General features: G+C 33.4%; 1 protein-coding gene across 3 annotated transcripts in view; it reads left to right on the top strand.

Annotated features, from left to right (window-relative positions):
- Positions 1-22,723, top strand: part of CDH10 (cadherin 10) — a 287,434-nt gene that overhangs the window by 263,084 nt on the left and 1,627 nt on the right. For all 3 annotated transcript variants that reach the window (XM_072605474.1, XM_072605472.1, XM_072605473.1), the window contains 3 exons: positions 700-821; positions 10,930-11,038; positions 16,350-16,601. In XM_072605474.1, coding sequence (XP_072461575.1) covers positions 700-821; positions 10,930-11,038; positions 16,350-16,601 — 483 coding nt within the window. The remainder of the gene's footprint in view (positions 1-699; positions 822-10,929; positions 11,039-16,349; positions 16,602-22,723) is intronic.

The raw sequence follows: 22,723 nt of genomic DNA, 5'->3' as shown, positions 1-22,723 counted from the left end.
GATCCTAACTCACCTAGTCTTGTCTTCTTATTTTACAGATGTTTCAGAAAACTGGAGTGATTTGCCTAAGTTCCTACAGTTAGCAAATTGTATAGCCTTCATTCAAACCCCAAATACTGGATATCCCAGAAGTCTTAAAAAGTCTTTAAACTTTAACAGCTTAAACTGAACTAAGACTTCTGGAACACTCTGTATAGTACATTTCCTCTACTATATCTTGTTCCCATACTATGATTCATTCTTAAAATAAGAGGATTCTTAGGTAACTTCATGTGGTTGAATTAATGCCTAAAATAAACACGATACATATTCTATTTGGATTTTCAGATTTACTTGCTATCTTTTAAATAAGCTAATAAACAAACAGCCCTCTGTCTAAAAGCTGGAATAGTTCCAATAGTTATTTAAATGTATTTTCTAGAAGAATAACATGAGTCCCAAAATAATTGAAATCATTATTATTTAATTATTCTAGCATGCTATTTTAATGTGTAACATTTTATTGTATTATAATAGAGCAGAACTAATGTTTATTTGCTTGAGAACATTCTAATTTTCACTTGGTAAAAAAATAAAGCCAAAAACTTAATTCTGGTACGGGAGATGCGCCCCTTCATTATAACTAACATTGACAATTCTCTATCAATGTCTATATATTTCTGGTGATAGCAAATCAAGATTTTTCTTTCCCTCTCCTAGACAACCCGAAAGAGACAACCCGTGTAGCAGTATTTGTAAGAATTTTGGATGTCAACGACAATGCTCCACAGTTTGCTGTGTTCTATGACACCTTTGTGTGTGAGAATGCAAGACCTGGACAAGTAAGTGTCTGTGAAATGTAACAAGCATAATATGTATTTTTTAACTTTTTATAAAAATAATACCTTATTAATGTTAACATTCAGAGGGAAAACAGGGAAAGTAAGAGACAGAGACAAGAGACACTGAAAAAAAGACAGATTTGTAAAGATTATGATAGGATCCTTAATTCCTTTTTAATGGTTATTAAAGTCTTGTGGAAGTTGTAGCTGCTTGCCGCCACAAGGCAGTAAGTGGGTAGGTACAAGCAATTTCCAAACTCTTTGAAAAGCAAAAGAAAATCCTTCTGCTTTTTCAGATAAATATAGAAAACCACTAGATGAAGAGGGTAAGTGAAAGCAATAGAAGATACAGAGAGAATTAAAGGATAGGAAGAGATCCAAAGGGATAGAAAGAGATTCATTCAATTCCAGGATGTAGAAATGAAATTAAAATATGGCCATGTGGTAGTAAAAGAGGAACCAAATCTTCAATATATGCATTAAATTCCAGAATTACAGCAACATGAAATTATCTAATGACATATTTCTTTATAAAGCTCTCCCTGAATCAGCTTTATGTATTTACTCCTAAAACCTTTGCTTCAGTAGACTCATTTTGTTGTTCAAAAAGGCTGAACATATGAATCTGAATGAAATGCTCTTAATTGGTTTCAGCACTATCTTCATGGAAGGAAGCAGAAAGTTATAAATAATAATTGGGAATCAAATTTATCTTTTTTTTTAAAGAAAGAGAACCCATCATAGAACCACATTATGTTTTGCCATCATTTCATGGTCTCTATACACATCAATGTCACTATTACATTTTTATGCAAATTACATTACCCTATCTCTCAAATTCTTTTTATCGAATAATCAAACAAATTCAACAGTGCTTATACAGTTTTTTGAAATGGTAAAATTGTGTCAACTGGATTTTATTTTTCCTTTCAAATGCTATGGAAAACTGGAGTTCGGCTTATTTGTATGCCATGTTTGGTTAATGTAGTATTGAAATCCAGAGCCTTGTAAATATTTCTGTTTTACTTCTTGAAGTTGTTTCCTCGTCACATTTATCCTTTGCCTATGGTCACCCTATTCCAGTTGACCATACCCAAAGAGTGCAGCTTAAAATTTTAAACCTATATGTAAGTTGTCCATCTTTTACACATGAATAGACTAATGTTCCTAGCTTTATAGGGACAATAGATCCACAAAAGTAAATTGCCTGTGTATTTGTTTGGACAATCTCAGTTTAATAGTAATAATAATAGCTATCATACAAAGCTCTTTAAGGTTTGAAAAACACATTACAAATATCTCATTTATCTTCATAACTGCCCTGTGAGCTAGCCCCATTTTGCAGTTGAAGTAAAGAAGCCAGATAAGTTGTGACTTGCCCAGAGTCACATAACTAGTAAAAATCTAAAGTGGTATTTGAACCCAGATTTTTATAACTCTAGGTTCAACATTCTGTCTACTGTGCCATCTAGTTCCCTAATGACCATAAGCATTTCCTATTCACACATCCCTAGGAACCACATTATGCAGTATCTGGAAGGTACAAAAAGCTATTGAAACAAAAGCCAGTCATTCAACAAACATTTATTAAACACTTATTCAATGTCAGGCCCTATTCTAAGTATTTGAGATTCCAAAGTAAAACAAAAACCTTTCACATAGTTCACATAGTAATGTATAGTCTTTCTATTCAAGGAACTCGTATTCAAAGAGGGGAGAAAATATGCATATAGCTAGGTAAAAAACATATATATACATGCACATGTATGCACGTATATATACATATAGGTATGCATATTCATACATATGTAAACATACACTTGTATACAGCAAGTTATATTTGTAAACCTATATGTATACACGCATGCATATATTCATGTGTCTATACATGTTTATTTTTTGTGTAGTTTGCAAACTACATATGTGTGTATATTTATGTGCATATGTATGTAATCTACCTATTTATTTATTAAATCAAAAGTAATTTCTGGGAGAAGGTTCTAGCAGTGAAGTGGAAGGTGGGCAGCAGGGAAAGGCTTCTCCAAGACTATGCAATTTAAACTGTCTTAAAGGAAGCCAGGGAATCTAGGAGTTAGAGGTAAAGTGAGTATCCCAGGCATCAGTTCAAGTTAACAGTCAGGAGATGAGGTGTTGTGTAAGAGAAAATGGCAAGTAGAGGGTGTATAGGAAAGTAATACATAAGATGATGAGTAAGGTTAGAAGTGTTCTGGGTAAAAAGGGCTTTAAATGCCTAATAGAACACTTTATATTTGATCCTAGAGGTAAAAGAGAGTCACTGTAGTTTATTTAGTTGGGAGAGCAAAGGCATCGTCACAGCTTTGCTTCAGGAAAACCACTTTGGCAGCTGAGTGAAGCACTGATTGAAGTGAGGAGGTTATCAAAGGTGACAGACCAAATTACAAATTAATTGAAATAGTCTAGACAAGAGAAAATGAAAACCTATATTGAATGGAAATAAGAAGAAAAATATGAGTAATGATACGAAAAATAGAAACAATAAAAATTAAGAATAGACTAAATATATGTAGTGAGTAAAAACGAGAAATAGAAAAGGACCTAGGTGTCTGGGCAACTGGTAGGATGATGTTACCCTTGACAGTAATAGGAAGGATCAAAAAAGAGAAGAAATTTGTAGGTGGGGGTGGGGACGAGAGATAATTAATTCTATTTTAAACATGTTAAGTTTGCAATACCTGAAAACATGCATTACAAAATATCAAAAAGGCCTTGACAATATAGAAATAGAGCTCAGAAGAGAGATGAAGGCTGGATAAATTGATCTGGGAATAATCTACTTAAAGATGATAATTAAACCTACTGAAACTGATGAAATCACCAAGTGAGATAGTACATACGGAAGAGAGAAGTGGTACCAAGACAGAGCCTTGGGAGAAGATGACATTTAGTCAGCACAATATGAGTGAAGATCTGGCAAAGGAGACTAAAAAGGAGCAGTCAAATAGGAAGGAGGAGGAAAAGTAGTGATTACTTTTCATGTAGAGAAGGTGGAGAGAAAAGATTTTCCATGAAGAGAGAATGAGTCAAAATCGTCAGAGTCCAAGAAGGATGAGACTTGAGAAAAGATTTGATCATTTAAAAGATCATTGGTAGCTACAGACAGGGTAATTTCAATTAAATAATGAAGGTAGAACATTCAACATATTTGCTATGCTTTTACTTTATGTAATTTCATAAAGAAAGATGAACTTTTTCAAAGGGAGTATCTTAATTGACAATATGTTTACAATGACTGTTAGTTGAAATCTATTGTGCTAAGAAGGATGTACTGGTTTGACATCATAAGCCTTTCATTGACAGTATAATGTAACTATAAAATCAATTTCACCTTGAACTTTTCTATCAATGAATAGCTTTGATTACTTAATGGAATATTGTTGTTTCATAAGTTGATCATCAATTTCTAGCAACTGTAACTGTGGTGGTTACTCAAAAGCAGTAACAGAGGCATAAAACAGGGAGACAAATGTTCACCCGGCATTTTTGCCCACGTCCTGAAGAATGTACTTTGTAGATTCTAAACAGAACAAATCCATGCAGAGGTCAACTTGCTCATGACATTGTACTAATTGCATTGATTTTTAGAATACTCCATAGTCTTTTAATGGAAATTGCGAAACTCTATCAGTTAACCCTTCAAAAGGGAGAGAAAAAAATTATCATCCAGATTTTGACATGTAGAACAGAATTGTTCCAACATTATATGTATCTCAGATAGTTCCTGTAGATGGACAGGAAGTATGCCTCAGAACTGAATGGGAGTCAGAGACTAGACTGAACCACATCCAGGAAATTGAATAGTGCTTTCAATTATCCTAACATATTTTCTGCTATGTAGTTAACAGTTGTCTTTTTAACATCATTGTTCTTTAGTTTATACTATCTGGCTCTAAATCATAGAAAACTGCAGCCAAAAGAACATACATTTCAGGTAATCCAATGGGCAATCTCTCACACACACACACACACACACACACACACACACACACACACCTTTTTCCATTGAAGACTTCCAAGAAGCATCATCTAAGGCATTTTATTAGAAAAAAAAAAAAAAACATGAGCAAAAAGCAAACATGGGATATTGAAATTTAGGTATTTAATTTTCTTGTTGGAATATTTGTAATATTACAAGAACCAAAGGAAAACCTTATTTCAAATTAATTCAGCAATCATTTATTCAGCGTCTGTTTGCTAAGTCTTATAATACAAATTTAGCAACAGCAACAAAACAGAAGAATTCCCAGACAGCTGGATTTATACTTGATGTATTGGAAAGACAGAAGTCACTCAAAAGTGGAATGGACAGCCTTCTAAGTGCTCATGAGTTTCTCCTCCCTGGAGATCTTCATGTCAAGACTGTATGGCCACTTGGTTGTATATTATAGAGTAGATACGTATTCAAGTCCAAATAGAATGATTGTAGTTAGATTTGAGTTATCTTTTAAATATGAGCCAGCTATGCCTTCTGGGGCCACATGAACTTCCTGAATTATCGAAAGCTCATCTCACTATCTACATCATCAATTGTGATTTAGAATTTTAATTTTACAAATGGATTTGACTTTCTGATCATACTTTACTATCCATATGGTAAATTTCATCTATTTGATTTTAAAAACAATTTTTCTCCTTACATTTTAAATTGCCTATATTTTATTTCAATTTAAAATACCTACATTTGTTTTGAATATAACTAACAATTATAAAATTTCCTTTTATATTATTAATTTTGCCACTGTTTTTCTCACTGTTGTACCAAGATCATTTACCCATTACCAGCTCCTTTTTATAGTTTGAATAAGCTTTTCCGCCTAATAAATCTCATCTTCTAATTAGTTTTTCAAAGTATATATGGAAAGCAAGTGATAACCTTTATTTTAATAAGTGTTGAGATACTGGCATAAAAGCTCCCTGTACTGATGGAGATAAAGTAACTTGTCTATAATTTGTAATCTTTGGAATTTGACTAGAAAGTAATAGCATAGTATGGAAAGATAGACCTCCAGCCTGGTGGTCAGGAAAGCTTTACTTCAATTCTTGACTGATGACACATACTGTCCATGGTGTCCTACATAGGTCACTTAATTTTTCACTGCCACAGGCAACTCTCTAAAACTACACTTTTAAGAGAAAATACCAAACTGAATTACTACAGAGATCATCTTCATTGGGAGTTCCCTATACTAATAAAACCATAGGCCCCCAAAATGGTTGCCTGAGACCCTAAGGGTTTAAATGATTTCCTCATGGTCACACAGCTAGTATATGGGAGGGGAAAGATTTAAACCCAAGTCTCTTGACCTCACAAGTAGTCCTCTATCCTCTATGCTGTGGGACCTCTCTTTGTGCTCATGCTGTTGCAGTTACATTCCATGAAATAACCTTATCTTAAAAGGACCTTATCTTAAAATGTCTCCTACTGTATCCTGGACCATCTTCAGTTATCTTTGTGAATATCTGACCACTGGACCCAGATGACTGTGAAAGAGAAAGTGAGGTTGGTGACTTTGCACAGCCCTCCCTCACTCAAATCATAGTCAATTGCAAGTCATGTCATTATCTCCCTGATGTAATGGTCTTCTTTGAGAACAAAGGATAAACCATAACCTGTGAGCCCATTTACATGTTATTATTGCTAATATTTTGCAGTCTGTTAAACATATATGTTTCCTGTTTGTCTTTTGAGGAATGTACCTTTTTAAAAAATTTCATTGAAAATTATCTGATCCCTTGAAATCATAACACATCACTAGGAAAATGTTGGTCTCAATAAAATAGTCTTTTGTATCAGGGAGCAGTATAAAAGTGCTATATACCTTGGATGAGAGCTTTTAAGATAGTTTTCCATAGTCATTTGTTTTGTTTTTTATAGTTTTCCATAGTCATTTGTTTTGTTTTTTAATCAACAAGGAAAGTATACAGTAAGATCTCAAAATGTTTATACCTCTCAGTCTCATGACTATGAATATGCAATCTGATGTAGAGAATCTTCTACCAAAGTCCAGCTATTCTTCTCTCATTGTTTTTTTTTTTGTTTGTTGGTGTGTTTTTTTAGGAAAACATCAACTTTTGCATAGACCATTCTTTCAAAGGCTTTCTTTATATATGAGAGCAAACCTTTTATTAAAATTCTATTCCAATACCTTTTTGTAGCATTGAAGTAAACATGGGTCCTTGAAGACTTTACAAATAGAAATGAAGCTATACTAAGTTCTACCACATTGAAAAGATGTTAAGTGTAGGCTCATCAGCTTGATATTGAGGATAAGCCCTGATTCAAACTACATTCAGAGGAACTCATCACTAAATTCTACACAGAATAATAAATATCTTATCTCCAAAAATGCTTAAATTCTAGACAGGTTATGACCTGTGCTGTTTGAGGTAGACCTAAAGCCAAATAAATTAGAGATCTTTGAAATGTTTTTATAAGAAAGTGAGCATGCTAACTGTGGATTTCTTCTATGTTCCTTAAATTTGATCCTGATATCTTTGAACTTTTCCATTCCTTTAGAATCTATTCATCTTTGAGAGATCTTTAAAAATTATTTCTGGAGTATATTTTAAATATACTTCAGCACTGATATCCTCTGGATTTGTTTCATCACAGACACTTTTGTCAACCAATATTTAAGTATAATTTTCAGTACTTAATTTGTGACCTGTAAGAGAATATTCTTGTTCATGAGCTTAGTGATACATGAATTATTTAAATAAAAGGATGGGTTTTTTGAAAAAAAATTTTGTCGGCAAACAGAAGATAAAATAAGATCTGACATCCTTTGTACCCCTTAATTAATTGTGATTGTTAATATGCAATCTGTTATAAAGAATCATCTACTAAAGCTTAGATTTTTCTCTGATCTTTTTTCTTAAAGAATAGCACCTGTGTATAAACATACTTTCAAAATTTGAAAGGATAAACATACTTTGAAACTGCTAAATGTTCTGTTGTGAATCTTTTGAATGGAATGCTATTTCATACAGAATAATAGAAATAGCACAGTTACATTTTAAATGGAATGTTATATTATGCACACATACACTATTTGAACTGTGGATGTTTCCCTGAAGGGAAAATCAATTAAAGATGATGACTATGATGTTTACCCATCTGGTCAATTTATTTAGGAATACTTAAATGAATATGTGATCTCAGCATCATGGACATTCTCTTCACTGATGCAGAATTTGAGATTTGGGAGAGACGTCAATAGTCAGATAGCTCAAGCCATACATATAAGTAATCTCTACTATAACAAAACCAACAAATACCCATACAGCCTTAGCTTGAAGATGTTCAAGAGAAGGAACTCATCCCCTTTAGAGGCAGATCATTATAATTCTCCATTGCCTGCCTATCTTGGGTGACTCTTTCTCATATTCTCCCACGTTAACAACAAAGTATTTATTCAAGATGTTGGGACTCATTCACTAGATCTCTTGTCAGTTTGAGGAATCCATGTAGAAATCTCACTTTCACCACATGACCAATCCATCTTCATTTTATCCTGCATATTTATTGATATTTTTTCTCTGCTCCTTTTTTTTCTGATTTTTTTGTTTGTACTGTGTTTAACTCTGCTCATCCTCCTCTCTCAAGCCCTAACCAAGTGACTTTCAGTTATTTGATTACAAAAGCAAACAATTTGTTTAAACATTGACCTGAACCAAATTTAAAAACAATGAATATCTATCATCTTGAAGATTATTTGAACTTTTAGTGAATTTACTCAGGACCTTTGATGAAATACCAGAAGCCAGCATTATCACAATGTGACCTTACTGGTTCATTTATTTTTTTTAAAATGGAAATTAGAGATTCACCAAATGCACCATTTAATTTTGTCTATTTGAATATAGTCTCTATCTCCCTACTCCTCCATATGGTCTGATTATATCAAATACATACATACACACACACACATATATATATATATATATATATATATATATATATATATATATATTTTTTTTTTTTTTCTGTATGTTTGTTAATTCCATTTCCATGATAAAGTTTAGAGATTTGTGACAACATATATTTTATAATGGACGTAGACTGAGCATTTCATTGTTTAGATTGCAGGTATACTGTCATCTCCCCTGTATATTAATGGATCTTTAAGACATTATTCTGCACTCCTTTCCAAGAAGAAAGTGAATCCTCTTCAAAATTTCTTAGTCTTTTTTCGTCATCACCAAACATATCCTGTATTTTATGTCCAAAATAATTAAGAAATCCATTTGTAAAAGGTATCTCTACTTCTCCTCTTACTATCTTCTTAACTCTCTGCAGTCTCATTATTCAACTGAAACTGCTTTCCAAAGTTGTCAGTCATCTCAACTATCAAATCTAATGGTCTTTTTTTCAATCCTCATCCTTCTTGAACTCTTTGCAGCTTTGTTATTGTTGATTACCTTCTTCTCCTTGACATTATTTTCTCTCTAGTCTTTCATGACACTTCCCTCTTTATTTTCTTCCTACCTGCCTATCTGAGCCTCAGGTTCCTTTGCTGAATCTTCATCCAGGTCAAACCTGCTAACCATGTGTATCCTGAGCCTTCTTCTCCTTTCCTTCTATACTTTCACTTAATGATCTAGCTAGCTCTCATGGATTTAGTTTTTATCTTTATGCTGATGATCCACAAGTTTATTTCTTTAATCCAAACTGCTCTTCTGACTTCTGTCCCTTATCTTTAACTTCCTAGTGGACATCTCAAACTAGATGTCTTGTAGACATCTTAAATTCAACACATCTAAAACTGACTCATATTCCCCACCCTGAAAAAAAAGCTCTCCTATTCCAAACTTCTCTATTCTTACTGAAGGTAGTACCATCCAATGAGTTACCCAAGCTCACAACCTAGGTGTCATCCTTGAATCTTTACCCTCTTACCTACTAATCTGTTTCCAAAGAAACTTACCAAAGTTTCCAAAGTAATTTTACTTTTGTAACATCTCTTGAATTTCACTCTCCCACCTGTACATTGCTACCACCTTTGTGTAGGCCCTCATCACCTCAAATCTGGGCTATTGCTATAGCCTGTAGGTTGATCTTGCCTGGCACAAGTCTGCGGCCATTCCAATCAGTCCTCCATTCACCTGTCAATTATCCTCTTAAAGTGAGGGTCTGATTATGTTACCTTCCTATCCTGTAAACTCCAGTGGCCTCTAATACCTCAAGCTCAAATATTAAATCACGTTGTGTTCAAAGGCCCTTGTAAACGTACCAAACCCACCCAATTTTCCAGGCTTCTTATGTCTTATATTCTCACCTCAACCCATCCCACTCTTGAGTTCTCTTTGATTCAGTAACACTGGCCTCCACGTTATTTCTCAAGAAAGACATAGTATCTCTGACTCTAGACATTTTCACTGGCAACCCTCCATGCATGGAAGACTCTTCTCCTCCTTCTTCTGTTCTCTACCTCCTGACTTTCATGGCTTCCTCTAAGTCTGAGTTAAAACACTACTTTCTACAGGAGGCCTTTCCCAATTCCTCTTAAGTCTATTACTTTTCCTCCATTGATAACTTTCTATTTATCCTGTATATAATTTATTTGTACATAGTTATTTCCTTGTTGTCCTTTCCATTAGATAGTGAGCTCCCTGCAGTACTACTTTTTTTTTTGCCTTTCTTTGTATCGCTAGTACTACACACGGTAAATGGCTGAAAGGAAAGCCTAATTAAGGTATATTGACAGACTATTTTTCTAGACCTATGTAAGAAAATATATAAAATAAAATCTTAGCTACAGATGATATGACCAAAGTCCTTGCCTCCAACTATAAAAGTCATTTTTTGCTAAGGTAAACAAAAATGGATGTTTCCAGCTTATTAAAATATTAAAAAATCAAATCAAAATGCAAGTTGAAGCAATACTGATTGATTGACCTACAGCTTGAAACTTGAGTCTATGCCGGTCTATAAAAAGAAAACCAAACTAGTGTTACTTGAATAAAACTATCGTGACGGAAGGTGGGGACTCAAGAGGTACTGCATATGAAGTTTCCAGTTATCAACATGGCAGTAGTGATTTCAATGTGTACTTTCTTTTCTCTGCAGCTAATTCAAACTATCAGTGCAGTGGATAAAGATGATCCCTTAGGTGGACAGAAATTTTTCTTCAGTTTAGCTGCTGTCAATCCAAACTTCACTGTCCAGGATAATGAAGGTACATTTCATATCAGACAGTATAAAGAATTCCTTTAAATGATTACCTACAAAATTTATGATATATCGTGAATAGTTTAAAAGACTTCAAGGAAGTTGATATTCTAATAATATTATAAATTATTTTGAATGGTTTCATGAGCTGTCAGTTCTTGAATATTTTCAATGATCAGTAATACCTTCAAATACATGAGATTCAACAATCCTTGAACCCCTCCCAAACCTCCTGCCAAACACACACACCAAACCTCTTTACATAAAGGTATGTAAATGATAAAAATAACTGAGAAAGTAAAAAGAAGCAACAATTACCCTAAAAGGGGTATAATTGGTTGATTCATTGACCTGAATAAAAGAAGCTTCTAATTAACTGACAAGGCTATCAAAGTTGAGCTCTAACTATACCAAATATTTTAAATGATTATAATACAGAGAAAAAAAGAGAATAGAGGCAAGGGGGGCAAGAGAATAGAGAGCAAGGGGATTATAGAAAAGCAGACCCACAGAAAATAAGAAGAAATGACATTTGAGAGTAGAGGCATAAGTAAGGCAAGAGAGAAGAAACATTACTTAGAAGAGCAAAACAGCCTGAGCAGCCCCACACATGACCAACTCAAAAGCCCCTGAAGCTATGAAACAGTATTTGTATTTTAGACTGGGACAGCAATTTATCTCCATGATGATTATCTTGTGTCATCAAGAAAAAGAAATGTTCGGTGTATTCTGAATGCAAAGACAGGGAAATATGTGATATGTTTTAGAGAGAGCACTATCAAAAATATGTATTTTAAGTTTTTGGACTTAAAGGTTAGAATGCAAGTTACTTGGAAAACTCATTCATCTGAAACACCTTCCCTATGCATTCAGGGTAACTAAGGTAGTACTGCATCTAGTAATTCTGTGTGTATTTTTTCTAATTACATAGAATCTTTTTGATTGAATTATATTATGGTAAAGGTGGTTTTCATTATTCCATAAGCATTCAAATATTTATTTATTTTGTGTTAGGTGATAAAGGAAGATGTAAATAAGATAAGACAGTTCATTATTTCAGTGAATTTATATTCTAGTTAGAGGAATTTTAATGTATGTGAACAAATAATTTTTATGCAGGAAAGCATATTATCAGTATAATAAGGGTATCACAGGAAATAATTTAATTGTTAGGGGAAATAATTCTCATCAGCATGAGAAGAAAAAGTTTCATGAAAGGCAGTTTTTCATTGAGTCCTTGAATGTAGATTTTATGTGACATAGTTATGGTATCAACCGGCAGAGATGATAGGTTACAGAATTCCAGACATGAAAACGTCTGAGACAAGGAGAGCTTATTCCATGTAAAATCAACATTTGGGGTTTGGCTCCCTTTAGTCTCAAGTACAGGAGATGTGTAGGAAGGTCGTGGGTGATAAACCTTCATTAGAGCATGAAGGATCTGGCTTAGTATGAGAAGAAGTGTAACCTAATCTTCCTAAACAATAGAAAACTTAAGAGGAGGAAACTCACATTTTGTAAACAGTGGGTTACACAGGGAAGACTTAGAAGGTATAAAACTCAGTTAGCCAACCAAAATGAAATAAGGCCTCCAGAAAACTGTGCTCCATGCTACTCCCAGTTTTTCTTCTCAAAAAAATAAAAAAAACATTGATAGGCACTATGATGTAATACAAAGACACTATTCAAATACATAACCTTTCTTGATCTCAATCACTTTTCCATTAAGGAAAAAAAAGTCTTAGAATAGATGTTTTTCAATTCTAAATCAATTCAGTTCAATAAACATTTATTGATCATTCATTATTTATCATTTACCATGAGAAATGCTAACAGATAAAAAGTCAATTAAGGAAATTAATAAGGGTAATTAATTCTTTCTTCATGAATCTTCTAACTTAAGAGGTAAGAAAAGGAATATGTAACAATTACAATTCAAAATAAGAATATGTACAGTTCATTGGGAGGATACATAATGCGTTGGGAGCATGAAGGGGATATTCATCTATCTACCTATCTGTCTATCTAGCCATCTCCCCAACCTAATAATAAAGAAATGTGATTCCTGCTGTATCCCACCCTACTGAGGACACATCTGGAGTATTTGTTTCAACTTAGGACAATATATTTTAGGAAACATTTGGTCTAGTTATGCACTACAGACATATTCTAAGAATTTCCAGTGTTATTGAAATATATTTGAATTTGGTCATTTGTAAAAACTGCCTCTCTTACCCTCTCAAGAAGTTTAGACAACACAGAAATTACTGTCTTGCCATCATAAATCAGAATCATTGGCATATTAGAATAGAAGCAAAAACATTTATTAATTCCATTTGAGAATTTTTACAATAAACAATGAGTTGCCAATGTTAATATTTTAAAGTGAAAAGAAGCTTGGGACCTCTCTACCCAAAAAGATTTTCATTCAGCTTTTTGACTGACTCTGATAGTGATTTTTTTTTTATTTCTTTGATTTTCAATGACATGGATAAATATAAAATTTTAGCATTGGCAGAAGAAAAATTGTACCATTTAAATCATCAAGGAGTTAACAAACATATCCCCCTGTTCCAAGCACACAGGATACAAAAAAAAAAATGAAACAAACTTTATTTCCAATTGAAATAACTTTAACTTCATTTTTAATATTACTGTTATGATTCTAAGTTCCTTTCAGCAAAAGACATAGTTCTATTGAGGTGTTTACCTCTGTAAACTTACTGTCTTTACTGACCAAGGAAATTGGAATTGACATATAGTTGCCTTTGCAAACATCACATTTATTAAAAAATCAGCTAAAGAAACTTTTCAAATAACAGCAGGATAATATCATCCTCATTCAGAAAGGGCTATACACAAACTTCTCTGTCTGCTAAAAGGAATGTGGAAAATTAGGATTTATTTGATAACTCAAATACATCCCTAATGAAAATATACTACTCAACACAGTTTATTACAAAAAAGAAAATGGATAATAGGCATATATTAGTAAACAAAAATGGAAAATTTTTTCTGTGTTAAATTTACTGTTCATTTTTGATTGAAGGATTTTCAAAGTAATGTCAATAACCTAAAGGTCCCAAATATAATTGTTTTACTATATTTCTTGCAAGTACTTGTAAAGATGTTAACCAATTTATCTTCATTTTTGAATTATTCTCTCCCAGTGTGGCACCAGTTACTCTCTAGTCATAGTCTTTCTTGCCTTCCAGAAAATAGAAATGAGCTATAGGTATTAGCATTAAATCCACTTTATGATGATTTTTAAACTGCTTATTTTGATACTAACTTGAATCAGAGTAGAATTTAACATGTCTCTTAATTAACTTGAAGACATTGCTAAGTTACAGAGGAAACTTTAATTTTTAATTATGTTACTATTTAAAACCACATAAAAATAATCAAGGTACTCAGAAAATCATTTTCTAGATGTGTATAATATTCTTACCTTTACTTGAGATTCCTCTGAGTTTATATATGAAGTATCTATTCTATGATATATTAGGTTATCAAATTTCTAATCCTGGAAAATATGTAAAGATTCTGTCAGCACCATTATGGGGAGGTTGCAATTCTGATCATCTAATTCATGATTTGAAGATCCTAAAAAAATATTTATTGTGTATTTGAAGACTCAAGGAAATTTAATCTCTTTTAACTTCTTAGGGTTTGTTTTTCTTTTTGGTGCTCAATAATTATCCTTCCCTAAAATCTTCCAAGTCCAATTTCACTTTCTCAGTTGTGTTTGCAGATTGATAAAGGACAGAAAACCAAATCATTCTGTTAGTTAATTGAGAATGCCATTATCTCAAGGAAGGTATCACTGAGTCACGGTTTGTCACTTCAACTTCTGCAGTCTATTGGGTAAAAGAAACTAAAAACTAAAAACAACAAGAATACAGAGATTTAAAAACTTATTGCATAAAACAGCTGTTATTTGATGTAGATAATAAATTAGTTCACTGAGAATAGGAACCACTTAAGAAAATATCTTTTCTATTTGAGTAACCTATATTTCTTTAACCTAACCAGAAACCTTAATAGCTATTTTTATGCAACTATATCAATAACCCAGGAGTTAAGGTTCTTGTTTTACTTTTTGTAATAAATGCAAATTCACTGTCTCTGATTAAACATTATTAAGTCTCAACCATCTGGACAAATAATCATTTTTACAATTTCATCCAAAATTATTCTTTCATCCACCTGAATTATTTAAAGAATAATTTCAAATCTTGATTTCACTTTGTTTTGATGGCCTGTCTGATATTAATTAAAACAAGTTTGCCAAAATGTTTTATTTTTCCCTTTTATGTATTGTGAGAGTACCAACACAACTATTAGTATTAGGCTTACCAGTGATTTTAAATAATGCTCAATAATATATGATTTCAAAATCCTTGAAACTTATATGAACAGCTCTGTTCTCCCCTAAGATCGGATGATTTGTCTCCAGTGTATTGCCTCCAACACTATGGAATAACAGACTTGAAACATTCCTCTTGGTTTCTTTATTTCAGAAGAAAGAAACATGTGCAGATGACTATGGCCTAAAATGAATTGGACCTAAGAGTCAATGCAAATGTTACCATGGATCTTTTATTAGAGATTCTTATTATATTATTTTTCAGAGTGAGATTTGTGAAGTAGGATGGGGAAAAATACATTTCATTATAATTAGTTTCCTTTGCAATGCTGTATTTTTATTTTATGTGTGTGAAATCATTATTCTGAGAAGCGGTTCATTGGTAGATTGTCAGAGGTATCCATTACAAAAATAATTAAGGACCTCCATTTTAGATTGCCTCATCTTTCTTTATCATTCTTAAACTTTGTGAAGTTATATGTGCTTGGGTGCCATAGGAAGATTCTATAATATTAAGGACCATTGTATTGTTTTATTGTTGTTGATTATTTAAAATGCTTCTAGGATGATGTTTAGAATGTGCCCTTGAATTTTATTTCTATTAATGTATAAGTTTCTGTGTTTTATACACACATAAAGATTAGTGGAAAATTCAAGTAATTATATGTTGCAAAATTATACTTCTAGTGTACACAGTTTTTAGATGCCCAGGGGAAAAAAAAAAAGGTTTGGATGGATTTGGTGGTGGTTGTTTTTTACTTTTTCCCTTTCAATCTGTCCACCAAAAATCAGTAGTTGGCATTAGAACACATAACAGCTTTATTCTTTTAGGAATGTCATAAATTAGAGTCACTGAATCCAATATATCTTAAACCACAATTGGGTTTTCAGGACAGGTGATACTTACAGTCCCCAAACTAATAAATAATTCTTTTTTAATTCATTTTAGATAACACTGCTAGAATTTTAACAAGAAAAAATGGATTCAGTCGGCATGAAATCAGTAGCTATCTCCTGCCTGTTGTGATCTCGGACAATGATTACCCAATCCAGAGCAGTACTGGTACACTCACTATTCGAGTTTGTGCTTGTGACAGCCAAGGAAACATGCAGTCATGCAGCGCTGAGGCTTTGCTCCTTCCTGCTGGCCTAAGCACTGGGGCTCTTATTGCCATTCTCCTCTGCATCATCATTTTGCTAGGTAAGTTTTGTTACTGCAGTCAAAGGCAGTTGTTTTCCAACATGTTTTGCTATGAACTTATCTGTTTTACTTGCAAGAATATTGAGGTTTTAGAAAATATTTCTCTGAACTTACACACACACACACACACACACACACACACACAAATACACATACTACTCCTTGATCCTTGTGAAGCATGATGCAATGTATGGAGGCTTGACATTGTAGTCAGCATAACATACTGTCTTAATGACTGAAGGTAAATCTCTAAATCTCTCAATGTTCCAGGCACCTTCAAATACTAGAATTGCATTGATTGAAGGAATTTCCATATGGAGAGTTCTTAAAAGTGATGAAATTCCAAGCCTAGACCAAACAAATAAACAAAAATCTGACAAAAATATATTCTTCTGTACACCTGTGTGCCCTAAGTAACAGATAAGGCTTATTAGGTGAGTCTACCAACTCACAAGAACCAGAGATCATATACGTTAATGAATGAAGAATAGTGCCTAAGGGTATCTAACTCAGTAATCCCTGTCATTGTGTTCCTGTACTCTCTATTATCTTCTTATTTTTGACCAGTTGTTTTGTACATGTATTCTAATTTAGACTAAAAACTATATACTTAGTCTAATGAGCAAGCTTATTTCTTGTGCCTCAGGGCACTGACTGATCCCTGACTCCCATGTCTTCTGGCTCTTTGTTTATGGACATTCTTTATTTGTCTTTTGGTTCTGCTCCTCTGGATTATCTAGATGTTGATCTTTCCACATACCTTGAAGCTGATGTGTGTATGTTTATATGTGTATATCTCAGTGTATATACATTTGTATATGTGCATACACACACACACACATACAATGATGTATATTCATTATATGGGTAATTGTTTTCCCTATATACTGGTCTAATTTATACAGCACGTACAAATTGTCACTTAAAATAAGAAATATACATATATAATACATATGCATTTAGATATAGATATAGATAGATATATAGATATAAATATAGATAGATAGATAGACAAAGATATGGATATAGATATGTGTGTATGTACACACGTCTTCAAACCTTATCATTACCTATGCATTTGCATATGTATTCATCTATTCATCTATCTATATAAATATTGATCTAGTTCCACAACCAGTCAGCTATCTAGCTATCTATTATAGACCTTATAATATCCTTATTTTATTTGATCTTATTTAATTAAGTCCAGTGCTCTAACCTGGTAAGATACTATGCATAATAATAATAATAATAATCTTGATAATCTGATACATTAGCTACATTTACCTGCTTTCTCTCATCTAAAGATTTGATGAACATATTTTTGTTCAAACCATTGATAAAAGCAATAAACAATAGAGAATAAAATACAGATCACAGGTATTACCTTGTAGATTTCTTCTCAGTTTGACATTGAACCATAAACAGTAAGATTTTTCATCTCATTAGACAGGTAAGAATTGGACAAATACAGTATATTTATATTCAGACATCATGCACACATATACAGATATATGCATACACAGATATAAAAACAAATACATATATGCCACATACATATATGTAGACATCATGTATGTATGTGCAGCATCAATAATAATAAGAAATGAATAGTGAGGGACATAAATGACTCAGAGGATAAAGTGCTGGAGTCAGGAAGATCTGAATTCAAATCTGTCCTCAGACTCTTAATAATAATGTGACTCTGAGCAAGTCACACCTCAGTCTCCTCATCAGTAAAATGGGGATAATAAGAGTGCCTGCCTTGCAGGACAAATGACATAATAATTGTAAAGTCTTACCACAGTGGCTGACACATAATTATGCTATAGACATGCTTATTCCCTTCTCATAGTCACATACTAGATATTGGAAGAGCTTATGTTCCTCTGTCTATTTGTAATATAATTCTATACTCAAGAATTCAAATAACTATTTATTATTGCATAAAATATCATATATACATATAAGAGTAAGCTTCATTTTTTCCCTCTCACCTTCTCCTTTTCCCCTCCATTGAAAAAGCATTTTCTTACCTCTTTTATGAGAGATAATTTGCCCCATTTCATTTCTCCTCCCAATGTATTCTTCTCTCACCCCATAATTTTATTTTTTTAGATATCATCCCTTCCTATTAAACTCACCCTGTGCTCTGTGTGTGTGTGTGTGTGTGTGTGTGTGTGTGCATGTAATCCCTCTAACTCCCCAAATACTGAGAAAAGTTTCAAGAGTTACAAATATTACCTTTCCATGTGGGAATATAAAAAGTTCAACTTTAGTAAGCCCCTTGTGGTTTTTCTTTCCTGTTTACCTTTTCATGTTTCTCTTGATTCTTGTGTTTGAAAGGTAAATTTTCTTTTCAACTCTGATTGTTTCTTCAAGAATCCTTGAAAGTCCTCTACTTCATTGAATGAATTGAATTTCTTTCCCTGAAGTATTACACTCAGTTTTGCTAGGCAAGTGATTCTTGGTTTTAGTCCTAATTCCTTTGACTTCTGGAATATCATATTCCATGCCCTTCAATCCCTTCATATAGAAGATGCTAGATCTTGCATTATTATGATTGTATTTCCACAATACTTGAAGTGTTTCTTTCTAGCTGCTTGCAATATGTTCTCCTTGACCTCGTAACTCTGGAATTTGGCTGCAATATTCCTAGGAGTTTCTCTTTTTGGATCTCTTTAAGGAGGTGGCCAGTGGATTCTTTCAATATTGATTTTGCCCTCTGATTCTAGAATATCAGGGCAGTTTTCCTTGGTAATTTCATGAGAAGTGATGTCTAGGCTCATTTGTTGACCATGGCTTTCAGGTAGTCCCATAATTTTTAAATTTTCTCTCCTGGATCATTTTTCAAGTCAGTTGTTTTTTTTAATGAGATATTTCACATTGTCTTCAAATTTTTAATTCTTTTGGTTTTGTTTTGTAATTTCTTGGTTTCTCATAAAGTCAGTATCTTCCATATGGAGCAGCCAGGTGGTACAGTGTTTAGAGCACCACTGCAGGAGTCAAGAGGACTTGAGTTCAAATCTCACCTCAGGCACTTGACACTCACTAGCTGTGTGACCTTGGGCAAGTCACTTAACCCCAAATTGCTTCATCCTGGGTTATCTAAAGTCATCCTGATGAATATCTGGTCACTGGATTCAGATGTTTCTGGAGAAGTGAGACTGGTGACCTGGACAGTGCTCCCTCACTCAAAACAAAGTCATGTGCTAGTCACATAATCATTTCTCTGATGGCATGGTCTTCTTTGGTGATGAAGGATAAACACACACATATCTTCAATCTGCTCCATTCTAATTTTTAAAGAACTATTTTCTTCAGTGAGCTTTTGAACCTCCTTTTCCATTTGGTAATTCTGCTTTTTAAAGCATTCTTCTCCTCATTGGCTTTTTGAACCTCTTTTGCCAACTGAATTAGCCTATTTTTAAAGGTGTTATTTTATTCAGCATTTTTTTGGGTCTTCTTTAGCAAACTGTTGACTCGCTTTTCATGATTTTCTTGCATCACTCTCATTTCTCTTCCCAATTTTTCATCCACCTCTCTTGATTTTCAAAATCCTTTTTGAGCTCTTCCATGGCCTGAGACCATGGCATATATATTTTGGAGGTTTTTTAAACCTTGACTTTCTCTGATGTTATGCATTGTCTTTCCTCATCCAGAAACAATGGAAGAAAATATCTGTTTGCCAGGAAAGTAACATTCTACAGTCTTATTTTATTCCCTTTTTTGGGCATTTTTCCAGTCTTTGACTTTTAAGTCCTTTGTCAAGAGGAGCATATACTCTGGGGACCTGTAAGTTCTCAGTTATTCCAAGGTGACACAATCAAAGGAGAGGAGTTACTCCTCTCTTGGCCTGTATACTGGTCTGGGAGCAACAAAAAACTTTTCTGCCCAGGATCTGCAAATAAAATTCCCTCTCCACAACTGGCTCCTGCTCTGCCACTCCAGCGCTCCTTCTCAATCCTGGGCCAGGCTGCTGGCTGAGATTTAGCTCAGCTGTTCAATTCCCCCAGGGACTTTAGGCAGAGGGCAGGGATGCCACTGAGGGCTGAGATCCAGATCAGTGGCTCAATTTCCACAGGGGCTTTAGGCTGAAGGCTCCACAAATGGATACTGGTGCTGCTGCCACTGCCACTGCTGCAGCTGCCACCATGGCCAACCATGGCCACAAGTAGGGGAGGACTCTGCTCCTATGGTTTCTACTATGTGCCTGTTGCAGGATTAGCAAATTGAAATACCAAAACAGCCATTTCCATCAGTGAATTTCATTCAATTGGAGGAGGCATGTACCTATATAAAAATAGAAAACAAATGAATTATTTTGACCTGGAGTCATAGAGAAAAGTTTCATGTAGCCAATGGCAATGGAATTGAGTTTTTAAAAAAAGTAGCTATTCTCAGGGGTGGAGGTGAGGAAGGAGGACATTCATGGTGTAGAGAATAGTCAGTGCAAAAGTGTGGAGAAGGGGAGTAAAGTAGCATGGCTAAGAAATCACCAGTGTGGCTAGTTGCCTGGTAACATAAAATTGTATTAAGGAAGATAATTTGATGTAAGTCAGGAAAGAAAGATGACAACCAGGTTTTGAATGTCTTTAAATGACAAAGAGAAGCATTCATTTTTGATCTTAATGTTAATACTGGGTCATTAGAGTTTAGAGATAAATGGTGTAGCATGGCCACACCTGTGTATTAGGAAAATCACTGTTTTCTATTAACATTTTGTGGCTACTGATGGAACACTCAAGCTGTCCATCTTTAAGTTATTACTGTTGCTACTTAATAAACTTATAACCTTTCCCAGTTATTCATATGTTTGGTAATATATGTTATTCTCTGTGAATAGGCATACAGATAGGGACAGGGACCAAACCTGTGACTTCATTATTTTAGGAAACTCTCTCATGAGGAAATTTGCTCTAGCAAAAGAGATTATCATCTATTTTGGAGGCAGGCAAATTTATAGTTTTAAAGAGTAGTCTAAGACACCAAAAGGTTAATTGACTCAGACAGAGTCAATTTATATGCATTACAGGTGAGATACATCTAAATATTGCTGTAACCATGTTCAGTTCTTTTACGTGCTATACATCACTGCCAAATATATATATATGTATATACACATATATGTACATATATGTGTATATATATATATGAGAAATATGCATATAGAAATAAATTTACTTGGAAAGAGCATTATATGTCACTTAATAGATGGCCCAATAGATACAGAGATAAAGACTGTCCATGTCATCACAACTTTGATAGTATTATTTCTATCACTTAATGGTAGCGCTATTGTGACTATACAAAGTTTATTATTTTGCTTTGTTTCATTTTCTTTTGTTCTGTTCATGATATAAGATTAGGCACTTCTCTCTCCTTCCAAAAGAAATTGTGCTAATTTTCATATAAACTGTTTGGTTTTTTTTACAATTCTATATTTAGTTTTAATTATATAAAGTCTAGGCTATAGCACAAAAGTTGCTGTTTTGACATTTTTATCATAGTATAAGTACCATAGTTCACTGTCTAAATAACTAAAGGGTGAATTACTCATCCCAGGCACAGTGTGACATAACCTATGAAGAAAATGCAGTTATCGAGTCTAATTTAGATTTTCAATAGCTTAGGAAATTAGAACAACCTAAATTTAAATGTGTAGTTTGTGTATCCTACATACTTTTCTGGTGTATGAGGGAGGGCAAGATTAATACACACACAAACACACACACACACACACACACACACACACACACCCCTTGGAAGAGTCTGTAAAGAAGATATGAATATTTTGAAAATATACTGCATATACTAGTAATTTTTTTGAGCACTGGATTATTTTAACTGATAAAGAGCAAACTAGATGACTTATATCCTTAATGTTACCCTTCAAAAAATAATAAAACAACTATGTAATAGTGTAATGGTTATGAATTTCCTCAATAACAGCTCTCTTCACTGATTAAATAATAAGCATATGTAAAACTCACATATTTAGGAACAAGTATGGCTTGTATATGAATATAATCCATTGTTGTATGTGCGTATATGTGTGTGATAACTTTACTTTTGAAATTATATTAAATATTCACCATTGATCTTTAATTATAATAAATTAT

The sequence above is a fragment of the Notamacropus eugenii genome, chromosome 4, assembly GCF_028372415.1.
Source record: "Notamacropus eugenii isolate mMacEug1 chromosome 4, mMacEug1.pri_v2, whole genome shotgun sequence".
NCBI lineage: Eukaryota > Metazoa > Chordata > Mammalia > Diprotodontia > Macropodidae > Notamacropus > Notamacropus eugenii.
Note: the sequence above shows the minus strand (reverse complement) of the source record. Positions and strands in the feature narration are given on the sequence as shown.